The 17,623-nt window shown below is 32.8% G+C and overlaps 1 protein-coding gene across 1 annotated transcript in view; it reads left to right on the forward strand.

The window, feature by feature from the left end:
* LOC118202202 (neprilysin-2-like) overlaps positions 1–17,623 on the forward strand; it is a 95,870-nt gene that overhangs the window by 50,638 nt on the left and 27,609 nt on the right. The window contains exons 8-10 of the mRNA XM_035374358.2: positions 1,861–1,985; positions 12,224–12,443; positions 14,984–15,082. Coding sequence (XP_035230249.1) covers positions 1,861–1,985; positions 12,224–12,443; positions 14,984–15,082 — 444 coding nt within the window. The remainder of the gene's footprint in view (positions 1–1,860; positions 1,986–12,223; positions 12,444–14,983; positions 15,083–17,623) is intronic.

Consider the following 17,623-nt stretch of genomic DNA (forward strand, 5'->3'; position numbering starts at 1 on the left):
ATTTAAACCTTCTTCTGCAGTATTTGTTCTTCAGAGACATAGCGAAAATTTGCTACACAGTCTTCTACGTACGGTTTACTGTGAATGTTCCCAAGAAAGACATAGGCTCTACAACAGAAAATCTAAATCTTGCGATAAAAACAATATTAGTAAACGTATTGGCATTTAGATATCATGAAATAAACATGATAACTCTAAATATACTTTGAAACCATTAGTGAAACCTTAAGAAATCGGGAATCGAATAATCAATTAATAAATTTTAAATTAGCCATTCCTGTTTAATAAGGATACGTTACGAAAAACAGGAACATAAAATTATTAACAGGTACAGGTCCTTCTTCGTCGACAGTAAAGAAATCTGCAAGAATGGAAGAATCAGGCTTGATGAGGCTCGTACGTAAACACCTAAAATGTCTTAATTTTAACCGGAAAAAAGATCTACTTCATCTATAGGAAATTTGACGGAGATCATTTCACTCTTGAACCATCTCGTCACCTTAATTTAGTTTAAAAATCAGGCTGAATAACAATAAAAAACAAAGGCCAACATTAGGAATCAGCGTAAATTTTAATACGAGAGTGTATTTAAACGGAAGTAGGGAAAACATTAATCTGAGTGTGTTTTCACTACTGAGTGCGCACGTCTCAGTAGTGAATGGTATTTCTACCATCTGTTTGAATTTTGAATCTCGGCTTCGCATTCTTGAGTCCGAAGTTAGTAATACTTCGATGTACGCTTCTGAGTCAAACTGCTAATTTGTCTTGAACTACGAGCTTAACTTTCAATTTAGTTTGTTCCCAACTGGTTTAAAAGTTAGAAGTTCCTCACCATAGATGGTTGATGAAATTATAAGCACGAAAGACCGTGCCGTCTATGCATTACTGAATTTAATAAAAGTGGCTTTTACTCTCTTTCCTTATTGTATTTATCTTCTAGTTTGAGCGAATGTGGACTTATTTGAAAGTTTGTGCAAGGAAAGTCACTACAAAAACTTCCAAGTAAGCCAGTGTATGTTAGAAAAAAGACTAGATTTTACAAGCATACCGTCTCAAACTTTTTAGCCCATATAAATATCAAAGCAACATTTAAATTAACTATAAGTTTCAAGATTTGTTAAGGAAAACTGGAATTTTTCAGTATAATTAATATATGCGAAAAATTAACATTAAATAATGTTCTTGAAAGTAATACTTAGTTATTTTTTTAAAAATGAATTAGTTAAAAATTATGGTTCAGGTAAATAATGCAATTGATGCATTTACGTTAAAATTTTGCAGATCGTGTTACATTGTTACATTTATGGCAGATATCTTACGCATTATAAAATCATAAAATTTGAAACAGCTAGTAAGTCATGAAAAAATATTTTAAAAATATCCTAATTTACTATTTAATAGTTTATTTACTATTTAATAGTTTTATCACAATGTTCGACATATTTAAGAACCATATAAATATTGCAAATCTAGGTGTACAATAATTATTTAAAAATCAAAATTGAAATTTTTGTTGAATATTTTGCATTTCGAATTGATTAACTGCCGCCTTTATGTGTCGTAAAGCTACGTTTTATTTGAAAAGGCGGAATAACTAAATACGCGTCAATACTACACTTCTTATGTGCAAATTTATATAGAAGTAATTTAATATTTCAGCCATTAAATAAATATTCTTTCTCATAATTATTAAAATTGTTATTGCTTCTGCGTTCGATCATCTGTTGTTATTGAATTTAAATATTGTTTTTTAATTTTATTTCTGCTTCTATTATATTCTCTTACTAAAGTTTAATAATACTTTTTCGAAAATGACCTGTGAATAAATATCTAAAATAGTTCTATTTTGATTTGCGATAGATTGATTGGCTGAAATATATCAATGGATTGTTGAATGATGAAATATTTGAAAATGAAACTTTAATTGTTTCTGATCCAAATTTCGTCGTCAAATTTGCTGATCTGATCACAGAAACAAATAAAAGGTAAGAAAAATACTGAAGGTCTGTAAGGTATGTACATATATACTTCAAAATAAGCAATCGCGAACAATCCCTCTCTAAATACAACATATTGATGATTACCCGCATAAAACAATATGATTGGTTTTGATAGAGAAAGCCCTTGTTAGATACCGGCCAAGGAGATACTACCTTCGTTGAAGACTTTTGTAAAGATCATGACTTATAAAGATCGAGACTTAAAGAGAACGTGAAATATAAATAATAGGACAAGAACTTGCATTTTACGGTGTGGCAACAAGAAGAGGATTCGAAAGATTTTGATATATTTTGTTTTAGAGAGTTTAAGATTTTTGAGTATTTTAATAGTGGTAAGAGTTTTAACTGTAGTAGTTAAGAGTTTAAAATTTTGATAGTTAAGAGCTGCAGCATTTATGTTTTTGGTTCTGTTTTAAAATTTAAATAAAGGTATTTTGTTTATTCTGAAAAATTAGCTTTATTCTTCCTACAAGATTCAATATTCATTATATTGAAATGAGGAAAGGATTTTTACTGGCGTAGTCGACAGGATCGGAGTTTCCCCGCATATAATTATGAACCAAAATAACTCAGGTGAGAGCTCAATTTACCTAGTAAACGTAAAATAATTAATTAAGATTATGAAAAGTTAATTATTGTTTCCGTCATGGAATCTTAGTTTATTTACTTGTCAAAGTAATGAATACGCCAGTGTTCAAATGTAATTTCGTTTGACTCGCCAGAGTAGGTGAACAACACATTAAGTATTGATTCCGGAATCTTAGTTTATTTACTTGTCAAAGTAATGAATACGCCAGTGTTCAAATGTAATTTCATTTGACTCGTCAGAGTAGGTGAACAACACATTAAGTATTGATTCCACTGATTGATTTTCGTGCCGAATAAAATTAAATTCATTGTGAATTATATTTAAATAGAAAATAAAAGAGAAAAAAAAATTGTTTTTATTAAAAAAAACTAAGAGTCTATTAGCTGAATAAAATCGAGACATGGCTTTTATGGGACGTGGGAAAAAAGAGGATTTGCTGGCTTTAGCTGCTGAATTAGAAATTCAAGTAGATCCAAGTATGAAAATCGTGGCGATAAAAAATGAAATAATTCAAAGTGATACATATGATGAAGCATTTGCTAAAGAAGTGTTTTTAATGATTATTGAAGAGAGGAAAAGAAAAGAAGAGGAACAGCGAAGAAAGGAGAAAGAAGAGATTAAGGAACAGCGAAGAAAGGAAAAAGAAGAGATTGAGGAGCAGCGAAGAAAGGAGAAAGAAGAAATTAAGGAACAGCGAAGAAAGGAAAAAGAAGAGATTGAGGAACAGCGAAGAAAGGAGAAAGAAGAGCTTGAGGAAAGACGAAGGAAAGAAGAATTAGAAGCACAGCAGAAAAGAGAGCAAATGGAATTTGAATTGAGGAAACTCGAAATTGAATCTCGTGTTCGACTAACACAAACTCCACCAACAAATGAAAATGAACATCATAATTTTGATTTAATTAAGCTTATTCCCAAATTCAATTTAAGACACGATGATATTGTGATTTATTTATCCTTATTTGAAAGACAAGCTAAAAGGACAAAGATTGATCCTAAAGATTGGGTTTCATGTTTATTGACTTTAATGCCATCTGAAATCATTCAATTAATTGGTAGGGAATCTGAAGAAAATTTTGAAGATTATGAGTACATTAAGGCCATTTTATTGAAGAGATTTAAATTAAATCCTGAAAGCTTTAGAAAAAAATTTGTGATGCACCAAAAGAGCGCTGAAAAATCATGGAGAGATTTTTGCTACGAAATTACAAGTTATTTTGAAGAATGGATCAATGGTCTTGAAATCACAAATTTTGCCGCGTTAAAAGACTTGATTATTACTGACCAAATTAAGAAAAGAGTACTCTATGAAGTAAGAGACCATCTTCTTGACGACTGGGCGAAATTCGTTTCTCCAACCAAATTAGCTGATAAACTTGACGAATATGACAGTGTTCGTAATATCTCAAAACAGAATGGTGGTAATCCATCAGCAGACAGAACTAATAAAAAATGGCAACATCGTTCTCCACTTCCAGAAAGAGCTTTCAGAAATAAATCGCTGTCCGCTGAAAACACGCTAAGAGTGTACCCATCCCGTAAGAGTGACGAACCACAAAAGCCTAGTTTCAAACTAACTTGCTATAATTGTGGAAAAGAAGATCATACATCTAAGTTATGTACCAAAAATCGGATACCAAGAAGTGCTTCTGCAACAGCACAAAACAACTTAATACAAACACAAGCACCCCTTACAGAAAAAGAAAAACCAGAAGTGCTAACTGCCAAGATCTCTATTCCTGTCTCAAAATCAGTGGACGTGTCTAGAAACATAGATGAATTAAAACTTGTCAAAGTTAAATGTGGAGATATTATTTTAAATGGAATCGTAGACACGGGAGCACAAATCTCAGTAGTCCGTGAGAAATTGGTTGACAACATACCTTGCGAAGGAGAAAGTAAAATAGAGATATCTTCTGCTTTTGGTGAAAACGAAATTACTCCACTAAAGATTTTCCAGATGAAAATTGACGATGATTTTCACGGTAGAGTGTCCATTGCGTGTGCTGTTTCAAAAAAGCTAGTTACCGATTTGCTATTGAGTTCTTCAGCTTATGAAACACTCTGTGGGAATATCGAACTGTTTAACTGTGATCGTTATTGGGATGCATCCCCCTTAGAGTACAAAGAGACAGATGATAAACCGTTACCAGTTGAAGAAAATACTACCAATTTGGCTGTTGTTAATCAGCTTTCCCAAGAAAACATAGAGTCTGGGAAAACAACGAATAGAGTAAGACTAGAATTCAAGACACATCAAGAACAAGACGAAACTCTGAAAAAATGCTTTGAATGGGCAAATAAAAATCAAAATTCATATACTTTTGATGATGGCATATTACTTCATTCCGAATATATCTGTGGTGAAAACATTAAGCAAGTTGTGTTACCTTTAGAAAAAAGAAGGGAAGTCCTAAGAATGGCACATGAAATCCCTCTTGCCGGCCACCTCGGTGAGAAAAAGACAATTCAAGTACTCATTCTTTCAAGTACGAATTCAAGTACGAATCAAGTACTCATTCTTTTGGCCTACTATTAAGCAAGATGTTAAAAAATTATGTGAAAGTTGTAAAGAACTGCCCTTTACAGAAATAGAGAAAACAGAAATGATAGAAGATAAAATTGTTGAACAGGAAGCACAGAAGGAAGAAATTATAACTGAAGAAACTAAGAGGGTAGAAACAGAAGATGAACTCAAAGAGGAAAAGTTAATTGACAGCAAAATAACAGATGTAGAAATTATTCCACCTGAAAGTAAAAACGAATTTATGGGTGAGACTGAAATCCCAGTTGAAAAAGAAACTGTCAATGAAAGTGAAACTAAAGTGAAGCCAGTAACCAAAACAGAAAATACTGATGATGCTGAAACTGCAGCTGAAAAAGAAATAATTGCAGATGACAATAAAACACAAGTAAATCTTGATTATGAAAACATAGAAGAGAAAGAATATATTGCTGAAATTGGAAACGAGAAGGAAAAAGTAGATGATAAAAAGAATGACTTAATAATCCATAAGGAAAGTGTGAAAGCTGACTTAGTAACTGAAAATGAAAATGTAAATCACACAGAAGCTGCAGATCTTAAAACTGAAAATAAACTTGGAGATAACAGTGAACTATTACAATTTACTGAAAAAGAAATTCTGGATGATAACAGAAACAAAAAGTACAATAAGGGCAGCATAGATACTGTTGAACTGGGAGATGAAAAAGAAAGTCTGGATTATAGAACAAAAGTTGAAACTGAAAAGGAAAATGTCATCCACAATGAAACTGAAAACCACAGAAACCTTTCAAGTTTAAGGGTGAAAACATGGAAGATTGAACAGAAAGTTATTCGGATGACAGCGAAGAACTGGAAGACGAGAAAGAAACGGAAGGAATTGCTGAATTAATAGAAGAGCCCGAGTCCGAGGTAGACGATCTACATCATGTTGATGAAGAATTATTAGAAAAAGCAGTAGAAAAAATTGCTGAGATTTTTTTAGTTTATAGGACTTTCAGCAAGCACAGAAATCCCATATTTGAAGAAATCGATAAAGCTGAAACAATTGATAAATGGTATGAGCTACTTGACAAAGCCATTGGAAAGATAGAACAGTGGAAAGATGACAAGGAACAACAGCTACTAGGATTGCCTACCATAGGTGAGAATGATAATAAACATAGGCCATTTACAAAAGAACTGCCCATAGCATTTTTCAGCAAGAAACTAACGCCCTGTCAACAATGATGATCAACCGTCGAACGAGAAGCATTTTGTGTCATCGAAGCCTTGAAAAAATTTGACACATGGATTTTCGGTGCCAAAGTGCAGATTGTGTCTGATCACAATCCCCTCACCTACTTGACCCAAAGCGACCCTCATGGTGCTAAACTGTCTCGTTGGGCCTTAGCGTTACAACGGTATAACATGACTGTGACATACCGCAAAGGGAGTTCACATGGGAATGCTGATGCTTTGTCAAGGTTAGCTGTTAACTCTTTCTCTCTCAATGAACTCTGAGCAACATTGTCTCTACGGTGACGAATGTGCTTCTTGTGGGGGGACTTGTAAAGATCATGACTTATAAAGATCGAGACTTAAAGAGAACGTGAAATATAAATAATAGGACAAGAACTTGCATTTTACGGTGTGGCAACAAGAAGAGGATTCGAAAGATTTTGATATATTTTGTTTTAGAGAGTTTAAGATTTTTGAGTATTTTAATAGTGGTAAGAGTTTTAACTGTAGTAGTTAAGAGTTTAAAATTTTGATAGTTAAGAGCTGCAGCATTTATTTTTTTGGTTCTGTTTTAAAATTTAAATAAAGGTATTTTGTTTATTCTGAAAAATTAGCTTTATTCTTCCTACAAGATTCAATATTCATTATATTGAAATGAGGAAAGGATTTTTACTACTTTCTAAGAAAAAGCCGCCTGCATTTATGTTCCTATTTGGAAAATCATGAAAACGACTTCCAGCTGACTTTTCGTTATTATTCGATCTCATGTCAAAATGTTAAAATTCATCAAGTTTGTCCATATGTCACGATTGAATTTCTCATATATGTATAAATACATATTGTTAAGAAATGTCCAGGCGCGGTAAGATAGCTTCCCCGCAAAGCAGATTTAGAGTTGACAGAAAATGGCAAGGGAAGACAGGGTTGCCGCATTTGGCGAGGAACCGCCCATTTGGCGAAAAATTGGCGATATGCCATACACGGATGCAGAACCTTCTGGAACGAATTCTTACTGGTTTAGCACAGAATGTTCTCGAACACAAGACAAAAGCTATATAATACCTGCTGGTACGCGGAGAGTCAGTCCGTGAGGAGTTAGTGCCCGTCTAGCGAGCTGATAGTCAATCAGCGAATGTCCCGAAGTCTAGTGCTGAGTTGGTCGTCGAGTGCATCGAGAGAGTCTTTTAGTGTATCGCGAGTTGGTGCATTGTCATATTTTATCTTAGAGTGTGTTGAGCTCTGGGAACGAATGAACCGAGTCCGGAGCTGTACTCTAGTGTATCGTGTCGTTGATTAGTAACATGGCCACTGAAGAGGACTTCGAAAAAAAATATAAATATTAGTAATGAATGCATGGTTAATACAGAACATGAACGCACTAATCTCGAATCGACAGTTGATTTAGAATAACGAGATAATACTCGTAATAATACATGTGAAAAAGATTCATAAGATTCATGCATAACGATAGAAGTAGATTCTAAAGTCCAAACTAAAAAAAAAAAAAAAGAACTGAGGTTATGCTCTAGCATAACGGGTGCGATTATGAACAAAGTTCAAAATATGAAAGTGTTTCGAGAAATAGCTAAAGAAGGACTTTAGAACCAGGCAAAGAAGATGAAAGCTGAGTCTAGTAAAAACTTACCGAAATTTACTCTCGAGAAAAATTTTTAAATAAAAGTGCCTGATATTGATAGATCGAAAAATGGATCCAAAATCAGTAATAGCCGTCATTACAGATATTGAAGATATCGAGTTTTATGCTCTTGGTACTAAGTTTGTTAAATTAAAATCGTTGTAGACAAGAAACCAGTTTACATTTTGCAAAGAAAAAATTTAAACATCGAAGGAAATGGCTCAGAAGGTAATAAATGTACGGTAAGTAGTAAAATACTTTCTTTAGTTGGGAGACAAGGACTCAGAAAATGCAACTGTTCAAAGAACTCTATTATGAAGATGTGTTTCTGCAAATCAGCTTATCTATCTTATAATTCAAAATGCCATAACAGTCAACCTTGTTGTAATAGGAAATAAGAAATATTAACGAAAAATGCGCAGCACTTTTCTTATTTTTTAAATTTCATATTTTTTATTTATATTTTTTCTGAGCTATTAATTTAATTTTTTAACTATTTTCAAAAGTGTATAAAAATTTGTTTGAAATCTGTTCAGTAGTTATCGAGAGAATTGTGCATCTTATTTGTAAAATGGTAGAAATATCGCATTTTTTTAATTTTTATTATTTTGAAAAATAATTGTAAAACAGCTCCATTGATATAATCTTAAGACATGCCTTATTTGATAACTTTTACAATTTTTATTATCAATTAAAAATTAAAGTGTGTTTTAACCTTTGTGGTCACACTATATACAACATACCTGCGAATGGAAAATCCTATCATAAGTAATCCTTCATTTCGGGCTTTTACCAGAAGGCGTTGGTAACTCCTAAGACTTACCGCAAAAGCTTGGTAAAAGCCCGAAATGGAATCATATTAAAATATACTTCGGACTTTTACGAAGTCACTTTATTAAAAGCTAGGTTTTACCAGTTAAACCTAGGATTTACCAGATTTCGGGCTTTTACAATAACATATACAATTAACTACCGATACTTTTCTTTCTGTTTATCCGAAATGTTCGCCACATCCGTACATGACGTTATATGTAACGTCATTATATACATAGTGAATTTTTAAAACTACGGCGAAAACTTTATAATAAAGCAAACATTCGAAGTTTTATGCCATCATACCTCGTAATTTTTATGGTATTTTGAAACTTTAATTTCGTTTTCTGAAATATGTGTATAGTTTTCTTAAATAATATGCACGCTTTTCCATATAATTACTGAATTTAGCCCTGCAGATCAGAATAGCTACCGATACATTTCGTAGGTTGAAATTTATGCGATGGCATCACAAAATTTTAGTAAGTATGTTCTAAATATATGTAATCCCTTATCCCCCCCCCCAAAAAAAAAAAAAAAAAAAAAAAAAAAAAAAAAAAAAAAAAAAACCTCTTATTTGAAATCGGCGCTGTCACGATGCTGCCAGTTAAAAGGGATTCTCCGGTATAAACTTATCAACTTAAACAACGTTGATAATTGCATTCATTTAAATCTTCGCTACAATATGACGCAAACATGCATCTAATACTTTTATAAATACCTTCTCCAGATTTATGGAATTATTTCGTATTATGTTTCCAATATTCCAATATTCCAAAATTTCCAATATTCCAAAATTTCCAATATTCACTAGCGTTTTAAGTTATTCACGTAGCTTTTCTCCGAAACTGCAATAAATGTCGTAATGCAATATGTATTACAGTACGAAGAAAATTGAAAATTCTGAATTTTAGGGAAGGGGTAACATTAAAAATTAAGAATTTAAAAGCTAAGAAAAAGGAATTAGACCTCTAAAGGCTGAAAATGTAATGCGATGAGAAGCATGGAAGATTTATATACGGATTAGATGTTTGCTGAGGAATGGCGTAATAGAAAAGTAATTCGTAAGAGACTGAACTACTCTGAACCATATTTGTTGATTTTGTTTACTATTTCAATAAAATATGTTTTCATCCATAGGAATTTTAAAAACACTATTCATAGCCGAAATTTCGTTTATCCGAAAATTTCATTTTGTTTAGACATATTTTTGAAAAAAACCATAAGAATTCTGATATTTGAGTTTTTCAGTTAACATTAAAAGTACTTTTTCCAGGATAAACTTTTTGAATATGAACAATATTATTATCCGATACATCATTGATCGAATACATGGGTCCAGCAGTTATTGACATAAGTTTGGTTTAGACTGCATTAAATTTCGAATTTGTGGAATGTTTCTTAACCTTTTCTGCATATGATATGCCTGGCTTGGATATGTTGCAGTCTCTGGTGGGATTTAGCTGGTTTATAGGAAATTTCAAACATTCGTAATATGACTCAACGTGGGGGCTCAGGCAATTACTGCGCTTAGGTTTCACAACTCTGCCTTTAAGTACACAATCATTAGTTTCGTGATCTAGTCAGCGCTTCATGCATCGTGAAGTGAAAACATAGTTCTCGATAAAATGGTGCTATCATCGTCAGTTATGGCACTGTGTTCACCTGAGTCTTCTAGTCATTTTCCACTGTCATAACAAAGTACAGTAGAACTGCAATTATTCGAATCAATTGGGACCGGAAACTATTCGGATAATTATATTTTTTTCTGAAGAAAGTGTCCACGTACACTTTAATTAATTACTGTATGTTAAAAATGGGAGAAAAACTATTTTAAAGGAAAAGAGGTTTAATTAATTAAAATGAAAAGGCAACACTTTTACGTACATGTTATGTAGCGTACTACGCAGTACTTACAACTGCTGAAAATCATTGCTTACTGAGCATCTCGGTCAAAGTAAGATGTTTGACGGACATCGGGCCTGCACTTAAAATTTCTTAACCAGCCGTTACTTACTTTTAAAGGATGAACTACCAAGCTTCTGAGCTAAGATCTTAGCTTTTTCACAAAGAACCGGACCCAAGACTGGGTTTCCCGTTGAACGTTGCTGCAAAAAACACTTGAAAACGACATCTTCTATTTTTTTTTTTTCCCCTCATTCATTGATTTTCTTCACGAACTTCCATCTTCGTTTTGAAGCAGTGTCACGAAATTTAGAAAAGTATTTTTGCTCCTTTTAATGTACGAAATCGTTGATTGTCCAACACTACGTTTCCCTCTTAATTTTTTTCCTAAATTCTGAAAGCGATTCGGATAGTAGGAGTTCGGATAATTGGAGTTGTATTGTACATTATATATTTTAAATCATAGATCTTTTCAGTACTCTCATTCTCAAACTCATGAACCATAAAGAAGACATGGGAACCTTAGTTTTTCTCGGCATAAGTTAAATCAGTTTACTGATTGACAATCCTCTGTCTGTCAATGCTGCAATAATACTACTTTTACTTGGATTAGATGGTATGACATGTAACACAGCTTTAATTAGCTGGGCATATTTTGCATTAACAATGTAATGCTCGATATTAAAAGTTCTGAAAACTGCACTTGTTCTGAAACTGCACATAATTTTCATTATGTGCTAAATATTGTTACGAATTCTACACTTAGCTTGGCAGAAATTTTTTAATCTATGCTTTTAACTATATTTGTAGAAATGCCTCAAAATAAGACCTCCTGGATTTAAAACAATAGAAGAGATAGCCCGGGTAAGGCTAACAGTAAACTGCTGTGAGTTTTCATTCAATTTATCAGAATCTAGTGCATTAAAATGGCTATCCGTTTCAATAGGCAGGCGCATTTTATCTACTTTAATCTGTTTATCCCTGTTTTGTGTCAATCTGGAAGCCATCACTATATATCCAAACATTATCGCAATTATAAATTTTACTTTTACTTTTAGAATACATAGTTTTACGTGTATTACTGGTAGCAGTAGTATTTCTAGTGAATAAAGAGCAAGATAAATTGCACCTGCTTCGCAATTCGTTGGGTTCCTTTCTTACATCCTGTAAGATCACGATGGCTGGTGCAGTTATCTTATCAAGATCAGCAGTAGGGTGAATTTACTGGCACATCTATATAAAAACTTTGGTAGATTCAATTTGTAAATTTAATTCTTTTATGCGTTCCCGCATGAAATCCTGGGAGTTTAGCATATTATCCGAGATAGGAACGATCACCCCAATCCAAATTTGATTCTTAGTAACCATCTACCTATTGCTCTCATTCAATAGGCTATCCACATGCACCTAAGACTGAACTGCGTCTGCAGGTTTGAGCAACCAAACATGCACGGATGCAGAGGAACGAAGGATGTATAAAAGAAATTAATGAAAAAGTAAATGAAAGCAAGTGAGTGTGATAGTTTTAAGAATCCAGTAATGGTTGTTTTACTTTTTAGGGTGGTAGCCAATTACATGATCTGGAGGGCTGTTCAAGGAGCTACGATAGATTTATCTTCAGAGTGGAGGGCACTAGCTCAGGAATACGTCTCTGTAATTTCTGGAAACAAGCAAGAAGCGCCACGATGGAAAGAATGTCTTTCTTTTAGTGATGGCCTAAGTATTGCTCTCAGTTCCTACTATGTGCGCGAGTACTTCAAAGAAGAAAGCAAGCACGCTGTAAGTAATTTGTATATATCCATAATACAGCTGTTTCAAAACCTAGATGTGTTTTGCTTAAAATAATTTTTCATTGGTTGTTAAAATTGGTCATTGGCTCGATACTTTATTTATGGAAATGCTAAAACCGTGAAACAAAACGATTGTTTTGCAGATGAAAAGCTTCAGCTCCTTGAACGAGGAGAAAATTTCTTATGATTTCCGCAAATCATTCCTAAATGACTCATTCGTTGTTAACAAAATTGATTGAAATTGGTTGTTATACAAATCTTATGACGCCTTAAGAAAGGACCAGGAAATGAAAGCTCTGAACAGTTTTTAGAATAAATATAATGACTATATTAAACAACAACTCAAATATAAATGCATTAATCTAAGGTGAATTTGTGTGCATTTGTGTGCAGTGAGCAGACCACCACACCACGAAGGCATGCTAGGAAGGCGGGAGAAATACCTTATAAAGTAACGTATCGAAGTCAGCGAGTTGAAAACTACCATGTAAATATCGCTGTCTCTTCATGATTTGAAAATGTACCACGTAAATAAATTACAGTTATAACTAAGACATAAAAGGAATTTTTTACTGAAATATTGTTTCTTGTACGGCGTATAATGTCGTCATTGTGTACAATTTTTTCGAGCTTTAACGGATCTTTGGAGCACTTCACAGCTATAACATACTTGCTTCAATGGTACCTGGTCAATGGGCTATTTTGTGCAAAGAACTGTGTCCAAGCTGTCATTTGTGGAAGATTCTATTGAGCGTGAACTGCGAGTGGCTCAGGCTACACACATAAAGGTATACGGATAGCACCAGTTCTGGTTTTTTAACTCCATTTTTAGCATGAACAATATGGACGAATACACATAACAAAACGTTTTTGCGAGAACTGTCTTCCAACTTATAATTTAGGTCGTCATTAAACGAACGACAGTTGTGACAGCGTTGGGCGCCGTATTTTATCATAGACAATGCAAGCTATTATGAATCATTTCCACTAATAATGCCGCGAAAATAGGTTGCGCTTTGTCCAAATTTTCTACTCAGCGCCACATAGATTGCTGGTTCACTAGAAATGTCGCTGACTGAATGTGCGTAAGATATGGTGACTCGGTGAGTGATCTATCATTTACGTGCAGCAAATCTGTACGAGTAAACTGTGGGAAATAACTTACTTGAAGTGACCTGGTGGGAAATAACTCAGGAACATATCCAAAACCTCTTTGTTTCTACGATTCGAGGTCTAAAAATATTTATTTTCTGTTTGTATTTCATCATTTCTCCTAAATTAGTTTGTAATCTTTTATTTAAATTTTTAGGTTTTTTTATTTTTATTATATGGCATAAATTTGCGTCTAACATAACGGTTCTTGCAGATTGATCCAATTTTCATAATGTTGAATGTGTGTTTCTTCCATGTGCAGAGTTAAAAAAAGCAACAGAGCATAAGATTGTAAAAGTAGCGTTCTTTAATGCATATTCTCATATGCATTAATTATGCCTGGTCAAAACAGAACAAAGTCTTGCTGCTAGTGGACTCGCAAAGCATTAACTCTTTGCGGTACAGTGTGTCCGGTCTGGCTACATCTAAAAATTTCCTTCTGTACGCACAGGAAAATTGAATGAAGAAAGATTTGTAGCTTATTATAGGTTACTCTGAACGTTCTTTATTTATAGTAGATGGCAGCTCAACACAAAACAGTCCATATATTTTAGCCATGTTTAGTTTTTTAAGACCCTCATTTTTCAAAGAAATCTTCCAGATATTTTGTAGGGTATAAAAGGAATTGTTTGAAAAGAAATTCCTATGTTATTTTTTGGCTGTATGCTAATCTTCTTATTCTATATTAGTTTTAAATATTTGCCTTGAAATCTTGCCTAAAATCAAACGGCGAACCTAGGTGTGCCCAGAACGGGCTCACCGATAATTTAGGACAACTGAGAGTATGTAGTCGTTGTTTCTCCGCATCATTTCGGTCAGTTCATTGACAACAATGCTCGTTTCAACACTCTTTTCGAAGCTCTATTCAATCAGTGTACGCGCATGGGCACACCCACAGAATTAAAACGGTAAGTGCTATCTTCACAAAATTTTACTTGTGTACTCCTCTAGGCCTAATTGGACTGCCCAACTTTTTTTTTAAATTAAAACTCCGACTTTAAAAGGTAGTGTGTCGAAAAGGGTTAAGGTAAGTCCAGTGGCGCCGATCAAGTTTAATCTGTGCATTCTCTACCCATATGAGTAACATTAAAACATTAATTCATTTAAGTACTGTAAGGATTTAATAATTCTTATTAATGTTTTCTAATGTTAGAGTTGTCTTCGAGAATTCTTTTCTTCTGTTCGTAAGTTTTTCTTAAAACCTCTTTGATTATTTTACTTTTAAACTTGAACATTGATTTTATATCTACTTTAAGGAATTTTGTTTCACATGTTTACCGAATATATTTAAAAATTTAAGTAACTTAGCATAGCACTAGTGATTTTGATGCAACTAACAATGTATTTGTATAAAATGCTTCTTTTCTTTTCCTTTAGGCGCTAAACATGGTTAAATATATTCATCAAGCATTCTTAGATATTCTCGAAAATGTAGACTGGATGGAGAAAGAAACAAAACGACAAGCCATAGAAAAGGTTTTGCTATGCTTCCTTTCCTCTTTACATTATTTAAAACCATCATTTTCCAAAAATTATATAGACCTATGATATTAAACAATACATAATTTCAGAGTAAAGTTAACCGTTTTCTAATACGTTCATAAACACAATCGTAAATTAAAGTAATTCATTAATGACACTAAATTCGCTGACATTAATTAGTTTATGTGAATATGAACTTGTGTTTTTTCTCGAATTTTTTACAAGTTTACAAATCTCATTTGAACCTTTATGTCTTCTACGCCCCTTTACGTATTCTTCTGGAACATATCACTTGCAATGCTCATAATGTGTATTACGAACAATGCAATCCTCAAAACGAATAACTAAGCAAATTAGATTGTTTTACATAGAATTTCAGATCATATTGTGAATAAAAGTTCATATTCACATAAACTAATTAATTTCAACGAATTTGATTTAATTCTTTAATGACATTAAATTCACTCGAAATGTGAGTTCAAATAGCATGATAAGCAGTTAATCCACGCTATGAACACGTATATACAAAACGTAAACACATACTTACATACACATACAAAGTAAATAAAAGTGTAAAATATTTTGAGTTCCTCTAGCAGCATTTGCAAATTATGTATACCTATTGTATGTACTTTTCCTGTAACGAGAAATTTCCTGTAATGTATCAAGGAGATTCTAACCACTATGAATTTCTTTCGCACTCGTGAATGAACGGATCTGAACATTCAAAAGCTCATTTTCCTTAAGTATTCCAACTCTCATATTTGAAGAAACAGTTCTAAGCTATAATTTGAAGAACTTTATTTAATTTTAAAGTATACACACAAAATATATTTAGAAGATAACGGTTAATGCAGTCAAATGTTGCATACAGGAAACTATTTGTAGCTAAGAAGAATATTGTGAATAAATAACATTATTATTTCGGCACAAATACAATGCAAATAAGAAACTACATTTTAATAAGAAATTTGTTCTTTGCAACTTGGCTAACTTCTGCTTCAACTGAAGTAGTATGCCGACATTTCGAAACTTCAGTAAATTCAGTATCTGCCTTGTATATATCTTTGGCAAAGAAAATATTTTAACTTTCTGTAAAGTTTCGTAAATCTTGGTGCAGTTCGACATTATCTATTGTCCATTTTTTTCTTGAAAATATATTAATTTTTTGTAAGCTTTCGTAAATCTCTGTCGAATTCGACATTACTTCTTATTCATTTTTATCTTCCTTTTCTTCCTCCACACTTCTTGGAACCCCAAACTGAAAATTAAACGTGGAGCCGCGGAAAACGAAGAGGGTTAAACGAATAAAAACTAACAAAATTACACAAATTATACCATTTTGGGGGGGAAAAAAGTAACTAAAATAAAGAAAAAAATAAACAAAAAAAAATGAAACATATCACAAATTAAATAATATAAAAATCCTAAAATTAAGAGGACATAGCACTTTGACCTTCGTACGGACACTTCAGTTTAACACTTGATGTAATTTTAAATTAAGGAGCTGGATAGGCCTAGCAGTGTTTATTTCCTTGTCCGAAGTAAAGAAAGTATTTTATCCCAAAAATTTCGGATATCATATTTCAACGAAAATATTCACTTTAGCGCTCTCGTATCTATTTGAAAGATATTTTGCGTGACATCTGTACATATGAACAGAATAAAATATTCTTTTTCCCATAACAAGTGTAAAATGGATTTAAAATAGATTCAGAAAATATTTTTTCGTGATGCCTGTACGTATGTATGTATGTATCTCGCATAAACAAAGAACGTGTAGCCTCAGAACATTGAAATTTTGTATATAGGACGGATATAACATGTAGTTGTGCCCCTCCCTTTTTGGAAGCAACCAGCACCACTCTGTTACCCGGCTGGATGAACCGGTATTTTTGTTCTTATATGTTGGTAAATTGTGTATTTTTTTGCCTTAAAATAATTGAAATGTATTCTCATGTTTTGCTTAAGGTTTTTACGCCTTTAGTTAATGTTTCAGTTTTGTGCACGAAAATGTTTGTCTTCTTGCATGCTGGCCGAATTGCTTGTTTTTGCATATAAATTCTAAATTTAATTTTATAATTTTTAAATTGTTTTTAATTGTATTTATGTTTTATGTTTTTACAACTTTTAATGAAGTTCTTTTGAGATTTCGAGGATTTTTGTCTTGCGAAGTGAGAACTAAATTAATTGAATGAGAAATATGTCTCTAATGAAATTACAGGAAATAAGTTTAAATGAAATAAGGCAAAACATGTATATAATTTAATAGGCCATATATGGGAGTCATGGTCCAGATCAAATTTTTTAATTGTCCCTCAGAAATGAACAAAATCGTATATTTCAAATGAGTTATTCAAAGTGACAAAGAAAGATGTTAGAAAAGTTCTGTATCATATCATCATACATTAATCTCATGTAACGACTTATATAATAAAAAAATACTTTTTTAAGACGTAGTTATGTATTTGTATTTCTGAATTACTTACGCAGGAGAGCTTATAGTTTTTACGATGTCTGCAAACTAAAAGAAAA

This window comes from Stegodyphus dumicola, chromosome 3 (assembly GCF_044657685.1).
Source record: "Stegodyphus dumicola isolate Sdum_Otavi_A_Nest chromosome 3, ASM4465768v1".
Taxonomy (NCBI): Eukaryota; Metazoa; Arthropoda; class Arachnida; order Araneae; family Eresidae; genus Stegodyphus; species Stegodyphus dumicola.